Source organism: Tympanuchus pallidicinctus, unplaced genomic scaffold (genome assembly GCF_026119805.1).
Source record: "Tympanuchus pallidicinctus isolate F22 unplaced genomic scaffold, pur_lepc_1.0 scaffold11, whole genome shotgun sequence".
In the NCBI taxonomy this organism is placed as follows: Eukaryota; Metazoa; Chordata; class Aves; order Galliformes; family Phasianidae; genus Tympanuchus; species Tympanuchus pallidicinctus.
This window is the reverse complement of record NW_026294627.1, coordinates 6,394,515-6,406,688: the sequence shown is the minus strand read 5'-3', so window position 1 is coordinate 6,406,688 and position 12,174 is coordinate 6,394,515. Positions and strand designations below refer to the sequence as shown.

The 12,174-nt window shown below is 40.9% G+C and overlaps 1 protein-coding gene across 3 annotated transcripts in view; it reads left to right on the top strand.

Moving 5' to 3' along the window:
* The window catches only part of NOX4 (NADPH oxidase 4), a 114,918-nt gene extending 103,276 nt beyond the window's left edge, over window positions 1–11,642 (top strand). The window contains exons 18-19 of one of the 3 annotated variants that reach the window (XR_008203062.1): window positions 319–4,000; window positions 4,200–11,642. Coding sequence is in view for 1 of the 3 variants with exons in the window: in XM_052669876.1 (XP_052525836.1) it covers window positions 319–439 (121 nt within the window). In the remaining 2 variants the exon portion in view is untranslated. Of the gene's footprint in view, window positions 1–318 lie in introns of all 3 variants that reach the window. The other 2 variants (XR_008203066.1, XM_052669876.1) reach the window with 2 other exon arrangements.
* The last annotated feature ends 532 nt before the right edge of the window (window positions 11,643–12,174 follow it).

The following is a 12,174-nucleotide window of genomic DNA, read 5'->3' as shown; positions in this document are numbered from 1 at the left end:
ATGTTAACAAAAAAAAAAGTGATTAATTATAGAAAAAATGAGAGTGGGATGTATTAGGTTTTTGGTGTTTGGTATCTTGAGGCTGAGATGAGGTACTTTTTTGCAAGAGTTATCACTGTCAAAATATGTAACAGAGTTTGATGCTAGGATACTGGCTTCTTTAATATGAGTTACATGACCTTGTGAGCTGTTCTCACCCTGAAATCTTTGCACAGTGGGCATTTGTATAATTCAGTGAGACTTAGAATCCAGTTCTGTCAGTTGTTATAAGTCAGTGCTTATTGGCAAAGTTGTAACTTTTTTCTTTTTTTTTAACAGGAAAACCATTGGAGTTTTCTGTTGTGGACCAAGCAAGATGTCTAAGATACTTCATAAACTGAGCAACAGCAGCAACCCTTATGGGACGAGGTTTGAGTATAATAAAGAGTCCTTCAGCTGAAAGTCTGTTGGACTTGGAAGAATCTCTAGAAGATAAAAGTGCAATTTTTTGTTCGTATAACTTTAAAGTTCCACTGTGGTTTAAACAGAAATGTACCAAAGAGTAGCACAGTTTTTCTTATTTATGATTATTTAAGACTCTGGAAAATGATGGATATGGCAGTATACCAACAAATATTAAGTACTCATGCTCAAAGCCAAATGTGCTCACACAGTATTTGTGGCAGCGGTGATTCTTTGGAATTGTTTCTGTTAATTAAAAAGTACTAATGCTGGGGATAAATGCAGTTGCTTTAAAAGCCAGTGGAAGAAAAATCTGTGGAATGTTCTTCCACTTCAATCTTCTGAAGTTGGATCAATAAACGAAACCCCCAGGTTAATCCAAATGACAAGTCATAGGGCATTTCAAACAACTGTTGCTTTTGTTGGCCTATAGACCTTGTGACTTTGGAGTGCAGACACTCCTTATTCAAGGTTTTATGCGTTACAAAACTAGGATTCTGTATTTCAAACATACTCTGTAATGGGTATCAATATTCCCACTTTGAATAGAGGAGAGAGGGAATTTAGGGGAAGATGTAAATCAACGTAAGGAAAAGTGAGCACAACAGCCCTAGCACCTTTGAGCAGACTCAGCCATGATGTATATCACAGCCTTTTGGCAAGGAAACAGCTGTACCTGGAAAACTCAGTATCTAGCATCAATTCAGCATTCAGTGAGTTTGCAGAATAAGTGTGATTTATGCAGCCAGAAAGATGGAGCAAGAAAAGCGATTAACAGGAGGAGACAGGATAGTATGTTTTATTATACCACAGGCTCAGCATGGAAGTTGCACTCACTTTGCACTCACATGCCCTGAATGTCAAATACTTACAGCATTCAGATGTTCTTAGTGATTAATGTACAATGCAGCAGGCTGAAATCCTATTTTAGCAGTTGTGGAATGTCTTTGGTTGACTGCGGTCCTTTGACTACCATTGCTGGAGTCATGCTTGTTGTTCAGTCTCACTGATCTCTTGTTTGTTCAGTCCCATTGGTGTCCCTGAAAGCAGCATTAGTCCACATCTGCAGCAGGGTAGGAGTAAAGCTTTCTTTACTATGGCTCTTTGCATCTTGTGTACAGATACAAACTTTGCAGGATTTGCAGTTTTCAGTGTGTTCTAAAAGGGGGGGTCTGAAACATCCAAATTTAAGGTCTTCTTCCCTTCTCATTACCACAGCTGCTTTCCTAACTTCTCATAGTTGCCATGAGGTTGAAACGGACACTTCAAAACTTCTTTGATTCAGAGTAGCAGCATTTTACTTACTCAATTCGGTAGCCAAACCAATTTCTCTTATTTTCTCTTGACCTTCTTTCTCTTATTATTTTGCCAAGAAAGGGACATTTAAGCTGGAGTCAGTCACATAGTTCGCATAAATACACCTCATTCTAGAGCATCTTAATACAACAGCATTGCTTTACTCTTGCTGAAAACCTGGCCCTTCAGCAGCTGCTCAGGAGCAAAGCCTGTAATGTCTGCAGCATGTGCAGGTCTATGATTGCTCAGCATCCCTCATAGCACAGTTCACCTGTATTTAGCACAGTGTATTTGATTCAGCATAGAGCTTTCCAATGCATGCATTTTTCATTTTAGTAAAAACAAATCAGTAATTTCTCACAGCACAGGCTCTATACAGGATTCTTCAAGTATGGGTTTCAGCGGACAGAGGCAAGCTTCTCTCTGGTAGGTGGTGTTGTGGCATGTTGTGTGTGTAACTAGTGAACGTGTATTTGGTCTTTTCCATGACAGTTTCTGCTCAGGAGTTGCTCAAAATGGTGCAGCTGGATTCAGTGCAGCAGCACGGCCCCGCAGGGATGTTTTTTACTGCCTGGACTTTGCACTGAAGTTCTTGCCTCTGACTCTGCTCAATTTGAAATTGAGGAGGGAAGGGAAGAGCCAGAGATGGACTAATTTCTACTGATGAGAATTCTTTAAGTAGCCTAGAGGAGAGAGAACCCAAAATTGAAGTGTGAGATGGAAGCCTACACTGCAGCTTGTGATTTTTATTTATTTATTTTTTTTAAGTCTGAATCATTATTTTCCCATTGGATCTCCTTCATCTTGTCCCTATAAACAAGAGGTACGCAGAACAGTACCAGTTCTTCTTTAATTATTAATATTTTTCCTTATACTGCCTGTGTGGATTTCATAATAAGCACAACACTGATGGCAAAATGCATAATCAGGTATTGCCTGTATTGCAGGCTTTTTTGTTTGTTTGCTGTTAGCTTAAAGCATGATTGAAATCATGACTGTGATTGAAATCACGACTCCATCTGTTAGCCACAACCACACAGTGATCATTTTTCTCTTGTTTTAGTATCTAGCATCTAATGATTTTTAAATATGGTGTAGAGTCTGCTAATCTCAATGATGTTCTTTGTGTTTTCACATCTCCTCTGATAGCTACCAGTTCCCTTACTGCATAATGAGCAGTTAGTTTTGTAGCAAGCTCTGCGCTAATGCAGGTTATCCTTTCTGGCTCAGCTGTTACATAGGTAGTGCTTTATAATTAATAATAGCACTGTACTCTTGTGCTGAATTCTAGCAGGAGCTGACACTGCGTGGAGGAATGTTATCCCCTGTTGTTACATTAGCAGTGCTGTCAGAGCAAGAAGCTGGCAGAGCCTTGTCCCGTGCCAAGCTCAGCTGACCCCAGCTGACAGGCTAGGGACTGTCTACCTGTCTGGAGAGTTGTGAGATGTAATGAATGTTACAGGATCTCTTCAGTGCACCTTTAGCAGGTTTCTGTAGTTGCTACTGAGCTGTATTTGTGTTCTATTTTTTGCAGTTTCTTTCATTTGACTGAACCTTTCTGTTGCTCACGTGGGTATTACTAGACTGGATGAGTGTGGGTTTGGTGGAAAGTTAAAGTTTCCGTCGCTTTTTTTCCTTTTCTTTGCACTGTGCTCTTTAGAGAAGCAGAAAGTCTAAGGGTGAGTGACTGTGACTTGGCCTCAGCAGTGGCAAATGTTGTTTATAAAAGCAGTTGGTCTGCATTCTCCTTGCTGCTTTGTAATGTTTCACTTTAGCTTGCAAAATCAAGCTGAACTTGCTTTTAAACTACATACAGTTTTTATATGTACACCAAATGTACATGAAAATATAACTCTGCCAGGCAAGTAAATGAAGGCTGGCAGCACCTAATTCCACTTTTACTGTTCAGTTGAATTTATGCTATTTAATGTCTCTTTACGTGTTACATTTGTGTCCTGGGAGTGAGTCTGCCATAAGCTTCCTGTTGACAGGGGAAGAATCCCACCATGTATTGAGCTACTTTCGGCTCACTTGTCCCGAAGCTACAGACCCTCAGTGGCATCTTTGTGCTTTATTCATCATAAATGTTTTGGGATTTTTATTTAAAACAGGAAGGTTTTCATGCCAGGATCGAAGCCAAAGAAAGCTTTGATCTGCAAAGAAAGCCCAGCCCAGCAGTATGAGAGCTGGAGCTTTGCACAGCTGCATTCATCAGACTTCCCCAGGCAGTCCTGGTCCCACAGCACTGAGCTCGCCTGAGTAAGTGTTTGCTACCATAGTGAAGGGCTGCAGAGATGAGCCATGGGAAGTGGCCTGCACCTCAGAGGCCTGCACTCCGCTCCATTCCTCCAGGATGGTTATTCCAGCCCTGAGTTTGGAGTCTTTTCGCCTTGCAACCCCGTTTCTGCTTAGAGCACTCAGTGTACATGATTTCTTCCTTGTCCTTTTATCTGCTCTTCTAGGAGACAGGATTAGAAGGACCGAGAGATCCCTGTGCACATCCTTGAACCTAGGCTGAGGAGAGGAGAGCAGGATGTACCACATCCCCCTTGCTGCTGACTGCACTGCTTAGAGCACTGGTAGAAATGTTAAGCCAAATCTGCTTTCCAACAAAACGCATATTGTTTTGCCACACCAAACTAGAGAACAGTTGCTGTGAAAGGAAAAAAAAGATAAATCCTTTCTGTTTGAAGACTCCTGCCCACATAAGCCTGATGTGAAGATGTATGGAAACACTGCGCATATTCAGCTTCCAGCAGCACTGGGGGTCACACACTGCATCCCTACAATGGTCTCTCTGCCTCAGCACTCAACTCCCACAATTATTCTTTGTTGCAGGTCTTCACCTGTTATTGTAGACTCACAGAATTGTAATCTCACTAAGTTTGGAAAAATCCTCTAAGATCATCTACTCCAGCTGTCCTTCTACCATTAATATTGCCCACTAAACCATGTCCCTAAGTACCACATCTGCACATTCCTTAAATAGCTCCAGGGACAGTGACTCCACTAATTTCCTGGGCATCTTGTTCCAGTGCCCAACCACTTTTTGGTGAGCTTGCTTTTGCTCATAGGCAACCTGAACCATTCCTGGTGCAACTTGACAGCATTGATCTCGCAGAGAGAAGTACTATATATGCTTGTGTGCACACAGAGGCTGGTATAAACTCAGAGCAATTTGTGAGCATTCTCTGCAGCCAGGTGCAGAACTGTCCTTTTGCTTCTAATGCCTTTAACACGGAAGTGAGGAAGCAGTTTGGAGCTGACTGTGAAGGTGCAGATAATATGAGTGGTAGGCTGGCCTCTTGGGGAGTGGTAATTGAGCTGTAAAAGCCTGACAAATCCAAGAAGCAGCCTAAGAGAAAAGCCTCTGCTCAACACTGCACACCAGGTTGTAGTTTCAAACTACAAGAAGTTGCTTACAAAAGCCAGCAGGAGGCTAAGTAGTCATTGTCAGTAGGAGTCTGAGCCCCTTAAGTCAGAGCAAAGTTATTCAAATGCAATGTTTACTTGTTTAAAAAATAAAAGAGCTTCTAGGGAGATTAATTTTCACTTCAGTCTGGCAATCATTTCATAAACATGCCAGTGTGATTTAAGGCAAGCTGGATCTTCTCTGGATTATGCATCTAATTTTTCTGCAGTTTCCCACTCCTCACAAATAAAAGCAGTTTTATTGTTTTAACAAAGAGGATTTTAAAGCAAAGTTTAATCAAAATGCCACTGGCACCCGTGCTGAACTGAGCTTTTCTGTAATGAACGTGCATTTATCAGGGTTACATAGAAAACAGCTGAGGACTCAACTCTGAATGGTGATTTGGAGTTTGAGTCATCTCTGCTGTTGGTGTATTTAATAAAGATCACTGTGATAATGCACTGGTGAAACACATGGAGCTGAAATGAGACTTTTCATTCCCATAAAGAGGTTGTTCCTGTACTAAGCACAGTAAATTCCAGAAAGTCTGGGATTTCCTTTATAGGAACCCTGTGTGCTCTGCTAGACTGGCACATACAATGAATGCACCAGATTTTGAGCAACAAATGCTTCTTCGAGAGCTGTTTGAGTGTTTGTAAAGATTTCTCATTCTGCTAATTGCATCACCCTTGTTGTAGGAGGCATGGGATATGTTTTCATCCTGTGGACTATTTCTGAGGTTAGGAATAGCTCTAAACTTCACTGTAGTGAATGCTCAAGCTTCGCAGTGTCTGAAGCATTATATTGTCTGAAAGGATCATATAATGGGGACATGGTTTAGTAGGCATGGTTGGGCTAGATTATCTTTGAGGTCTTTTCCACCTGGATGATGCTATGATTCTATCTGTATGCTGTAGAAATAGCGAAGGATCTGCCCTATTCTTTGGGGAATACAAGAAGAAAGCTGGAGAAAGCAAGCCATCCCAATTGCAGATTGCCTCTTAATAGAGTCCTTAGATTTCAGGTGTGTCATACCTTGTGAAAAGTACTATTAGGTATTTTAAGTGCCTCTTTCTGGCAAAAGTCTGGCTGTCCTACAGCCCCAGATCTGTACCTTCTTCCTAATGATCTGCACTGCTACACCAGGAGAGGGGGATCTGTGAGTAGCTCCTGAAGCTGTCAGCTGAGGAGCAAACCGAGGCGGGCAGGGGAGGATGATGAGTTCCAGCACGTGAACAGCTTGAAATATTTAGAACGTGGAAGCAAAGGGGAAGGTGGGAGACATTCTCCCTGGCTCTTCAGTTGCAGAAATTAAAAGCAAACCCTGTTGCCTGGATGTGGATGCTAATTCTCTCTGGGGTTTGAGAACTTTGTATACAGAGATAGCCTTTCAGTGGTCAACTGAAAGCTAAAGCACAGAAGAAAACTAGTATATTTTAGTAAAACACCTTGGAAATAAGTAATTTACTTGAAATAAATTCACCATTGATTCCTTCTAGTTAACTTGTGTCAAAAAACATCTACTTCTTGTTTTGCAGCTTTGGGGTTTGGAATGGCTTTACTTCTTTTTCACCAGAATCATGGAGTATATATAGTTCTCCATGCTAGCTGTAAGTAGCTTTGACAGTTCAATAAATACATTCTGTGTTCTTTACAGCTGACCCTAGGTAAGGACAGCCTTGAGGATGTGAAGCAGCGTTGCATAAATGTGTAGAGTACATAGCAACACTGAGAAGAGAGATGCTGCTGTGTTGCTTTGGTGCACTAGACATACATTAAAATTCTGTCACTGCAAGGTCGCATTGCTCATCTCATACTCTACAACCCTGAATAAGAATGGAAGGTGGGGGAGGAAGAGCAAAAACTTCCACCTTGTGCTACTGCTGAGAACATACTCATCAGCAGCATTTCTTTCTATTTCAAAAGAGCATGCTATTTCTTTTCTAAGGATAATGGATTCTTGGTGCTAAGTAATGGTATTTGCATGTTAGTGGTAACATGCTACTTCTGAACTGAATAAATAACACCTCTGGGTCTTTTCTTCTCCTTTAAATTATCAAAGAGAAATACCAAATGCCACACAGCACACAGAGTGGACTGTGCCTTAAGCTGCTCCAAGTGCAGCCTCGTTAGCAGTGCTGCACAGAAATCATGCAAGCTGGTGGGAAGATGCAAGGTTTAGGCAAAGAGGAAAGAACTCCTGAAAGAGAAGCACAACAGTGATATATCATTTGAAACCAGAAGTAGGCATGTCACAGCAGTGGCCGTCACATCTGAATGGTGCTGAGTCAGAAGCCTATCCTACAAGTATACTTGGCATCAAGGAAAGTTGAGAGCTCTCAAATTGAGTCTACAATGTGAGATGAAGGCAAATTAGGTGAGCCACCTGTTTGGTTTCCAGCTTGGAACTTGGACCTGCTCTGTCTGAGAGCTTCTTGTATAGATGATGAGCTGATCTGACTCCCAAGTGTGGACTCAGTTGTGTAGCTAACTGAGGGTATGTGCATCCCCTTTGTATTTCTATGGCTTTGCAAAAGCAAGTTGCTTAGTGACTGGGAGCAGAGTATCTTACTGTAGGGTTAGTTGCTCAAAATCCTGTTCTTTCCTTTTAAGAACAATAGCCTGACCAGATGAGGATGATGACTGCCAGTTTCCATTGGTGAATTAATATGGCCTGCCCATATTCACACTCATGTTCATGGGAAAAAAAGGGAGAATCTGCAGAGTGTCTAAGTTCTTTGTTGTTCCTTTTTTGTGTCAGAACAACATAATTAGCTGATGGAAGAGAAATGATTAAATTGGGAAGACTGATCCATGGTATTCTTTCTGATTCCTTAAATGCCTGTAACTATTCAAACTGCGCTTTTTGAAAGAAACTTAATGGACATAATGCCCTCAGGCGGAGTTAGACAACATGGCTGGGATGCAGTGTGGCAAAGTGTCTCTTAATGACTGAAATATCATAGTCTGTTGGAGCTGGAGGCATCGGTGCTTTCATTAGTCTCAGTGTATTCCATGGAAACCTAGTGGGAGCTGAGCATTCAGCTACCCCACTTCCTTCCTGTATACCTCCAGTCTTCATCTGGGTTTGGTGCTCTGACCTTTAGATTACTGGAAGCCACCTTGTCCATATGTCACCGAATCACAGAATGGTTTGGGTTGAAAGGGGCATTTAAAGATCATCCAGTTTCCTTTTCTGCTGTCACTCCCCACCCTCAACATCTTGTTTGTGTCAGGAAACCCCCTCTGCTTCCCTTCACTTAGGAAAATAATACCATGGGAAATGCAGAGTTTATTTTACTCATAGCCATACTCATAGCCACAGCCACAGCCTAGTCTCCTAGTCTCCTTTATAATGCTCCTAATGTATCTGATCTAGTGAGAGTCATCTAGTCACCATAAATAGCAGTAGTTGAATGGATGCAGGATTCTAGCCCTGAAAATGCTTTTTTAGAATGGGAGGAGAGGCCATGCCACAGTGATGGGTAAATGGGAAAAACGCACAATAGCCAAGATTATATCATCTTCTGGATAAGAAACGGGAACCCATTTTGTGAAATTCAGACTGTGGCCATCAGTGAAATTAAGTCATGTTTCTGCTTTTGCACGTAGGCACTGCAAGACAGAGGTCAGTGATGGAAAGAGTTTGCTTCTTTCAATTACGGTCTCTATTTCCATACAACTCCTAGCTTATCAGTGGCACATAAATTCCTCTTTCACTGTTTAAATATTTCCTCACCTGATTTCTTTGCTTCAGGGAGCTTGAGAGCTCACTGTTCATAAAGGGAAAGAAGGATTATGCTGTTAAGCAGACAGCTCCCAACACATATGTTCTGCTCTGCATCTTTGAGGAGGCACTGATGCTTCTGCAATTGCAGAAGGGCAGTTTTATTGAGATTCAGAGGCAGCCAAGAGCCTCTTCCAGGATTTCGATGTTGATGAAGCTCTGGGTTAATTAATTAGCTTTTTTCCTGAATCAAGAAGCTTTAGTCCATCTGTGCCAGGCTGTGAAACCCTTAATGCTACTTAGCTTTTCTTTTCCTGTGTTCCTCTCAGTCATTTGCAAGAGCAAATTTGATGAAGCACATCTAGGTAAGGAAAGGTTTCCTGATCTGTGAGAATTTAGGAGAAAAGTCCTAACTGTGACATTTCCCTCAAATTGAGAACCAAAGAGATAGATGGTTTGGGCCAGTGATATTTATTTCATAATGTGCAAATGGTTTTGTGTGTGGTTGTTTCTTGTGTGGTTTTTTTCTGGTTCTATTTTTATATTGTTTAAATAAATAAATTTTAGTTTCAGAGCAACAACAACAAAACAGACAAAAAAAAAACCCAACTTACATATATTTACTTAGAAATATCATGATGCCCCAAACATATCTGTTTATTTTAAGAAATCCTTCAAAGTTGCTTTGAAGGGGAGAAACTTCTGGAAGCCAACACTCTCCATATTCTACTTCAGGAAGCAATTATTTTCTAAAGGCAAAGCACTCTTTGTTAATTCCTTGCCTTCTCAGCCATTTTTCATTAGCAAAAAATACTGTTCAAACTAAGCAATCTGAGCTTAGATAATCAAATGGTTTCCTTTCAAAGCAAAGCACTTGGAAGAGTTTGTCTGTCTGAGCCCTCAGGACAATGTCTGTGACACATCCAGGCTTGGGTGCTCAAGCCCAGAAGTGAGCAGGCTGCCAAGTGCTTGCTGGTGTACTGCGGGCAGGGAGCGCGTTGGGCATTTAGCCTTCAGCCACGGGTTAGATTGTCTCGTAATGGTGTATGAAGCCATGAGGATATTCAGTAGGAATGGAGGAAGACCACTTTTTTTTATAGAGTAGGAGGGAGGAAGACCATTTTTGTCTCATTTTGGGTAGCTGTGTGAGTTACACAGCTGGTCAGCATCTAAGAATTTGTCTGTGCTGACACGAGCATGGGTGTCCTATGCAGGCCTTAATCTGTGGTTCCAGTTGATCAGAATGCATTCTCAAGAAAGACAGTGGACTCTAGATGGAAATATTGCCATTACTAAAATTTGGAAAGCACTTTCAGCTTTCCAGTTTGCTGTTAGGAGCTGAACTTTGGAAGTAGCTATTTCCAGTTTCGTCTTTTCAGTAGATGCAGATCACCACTGGCCGCTTTCTTTCCTTGCCCCTCTGCAGTTTTCCAAGTCCCAAAAGAAGGAGGGCTGAAAATTCTTTTCCTGAATTTCCAATTCTGCAATTACATAATTTTCCCAGTTGACTGAAATAAGAAAATATTTTAAAAGAAGACAGCATTTACATTTATCTGTATACAGTATACGCAGTAACAGTTTTAGAAAGTACTAGCATAAACGTCCACACTTTTGAGTACTCTGTGTTCTTTTCAGAGATGCCTGTTTACGTTAATGCAAATTCAATCTGTTCTTATGTTTTTATAGATCAAGATGTGGTATGGTTCTTTGAAGAGAAATGGTTGCTTAGTTTCCAAGTGGAACAGAAACCAAAATTCGTTCCTGAACTTTCATTTTTTATTTTTTTTTCCCCAGGCTTGACTTCAAGAACAAGAACAGTGCTCAGCAGGTTCCTGTCATACTCTTGTCATATGAAATAGCTCTTTTATAGCTTTGCTGACTTTGCTGACCCCAAACCTGACACAGGAACAGTACAGTTTCACTGGCTGGATTTAAATAGGTCACTACTGTAAGTGCGTGCCAGTAGAACTTCAAAGAGTAAGCAGTAAGCTTTTGGACTCCGCTCGTTTCCATCAAATGAAGCAAAGATTTTATCAGTTAGACATATAACAAGGCTGAGCTAGAAGATTGATTATTTAAAGTCTTGTTTTTTTTCTTTTCTTCTAAGTTCCATGTGGAATTTTTTTCCCATTTTGTCCCTGTCTTAGGTACACAGTGTTGTGAGGGTATATGCAAGCTATTGGCTAAAGATGGGATCAGGCAGAGAGAATACCTGGGTGCTATTCCATGTTCTTACCGAGTTTCCTTACAGACTCCTCTTAGGATTTTCAGTAATGTGATGAATCCAAGGTCACTGAGGTTTCGATGCCCAGCTTCTTTCTAAAATCCCATGTTTGTTTGGTTTTTGCCATGGTCACGATTGATGAAAAGTATCATGAATTTGCCTGGCATCACGATCTGTTGCTATACCAAGTGCTTGTGAATCCCTAAATAAGTTACCCTTTCCAATTTTGTTTAGCTTAATTGCAAGATCCTGGTTGCATTAAAAAAAAGATGCTTAATTTCCAAAAATACCGAATTAGCCGTTTTATATTAATGGTAACCCTGCTAAGAAAATCATTTGGCTGCTGAGTTCTTTTGCTGCTCAGATGTTATTGTTGCATTCTGTTATATTAGCAGGACACCCTAACTTGAGTTTATGTCTTGTATTGTATCTGTCAAAGCACCATCCATTTATTCATCATGTAATTATAGCACTGTACTCTCAAGGTATTTGCTTTACAGGAAACTTCATGACTATGGAATAAACAAGCATTCCAAGACCGAGCGAAACGTGACTGAGATGCTGTTTATTAGTTGGTTCTAATTAATGACATACTGCTTTAATCGTGGGAGCACTGTGTGTGCATATATGCATATGTATTACTTCTGACAGGAGAGGCTGGGCTTTCACTACTTAAACTGAGGCTCTTAACACCGCTTGAGATGCCCTTAACCAGATGAAACATCCATATAGAGTTAGCAGAGGACCTGTTGGAATGGCGGTAGGATGCCTGAAGTACCAAAATACTGTTGGACATCCTTCTTTAGCTATCCAAAGTGATTTTCTGCACATTTTAGGCACATATTGACTTCATATATTTTCTCTTGGAATTTCTGATCAATCGTTTTTTGAAATGAAGAACTGTGGCAAATACATTGCTTTTGTATCTTTGACTATAAGGCCATATCAGAAGCAAAATGAATGTATTTCATTCCTTTTCACAGTCATCTCTGTACCAGAGCTTAGCAGAACATCAGTCCCCTGCATTCTGCATCACGTCTTTGCCTGTTAGAGCACAATGGAAACAAAACAGCA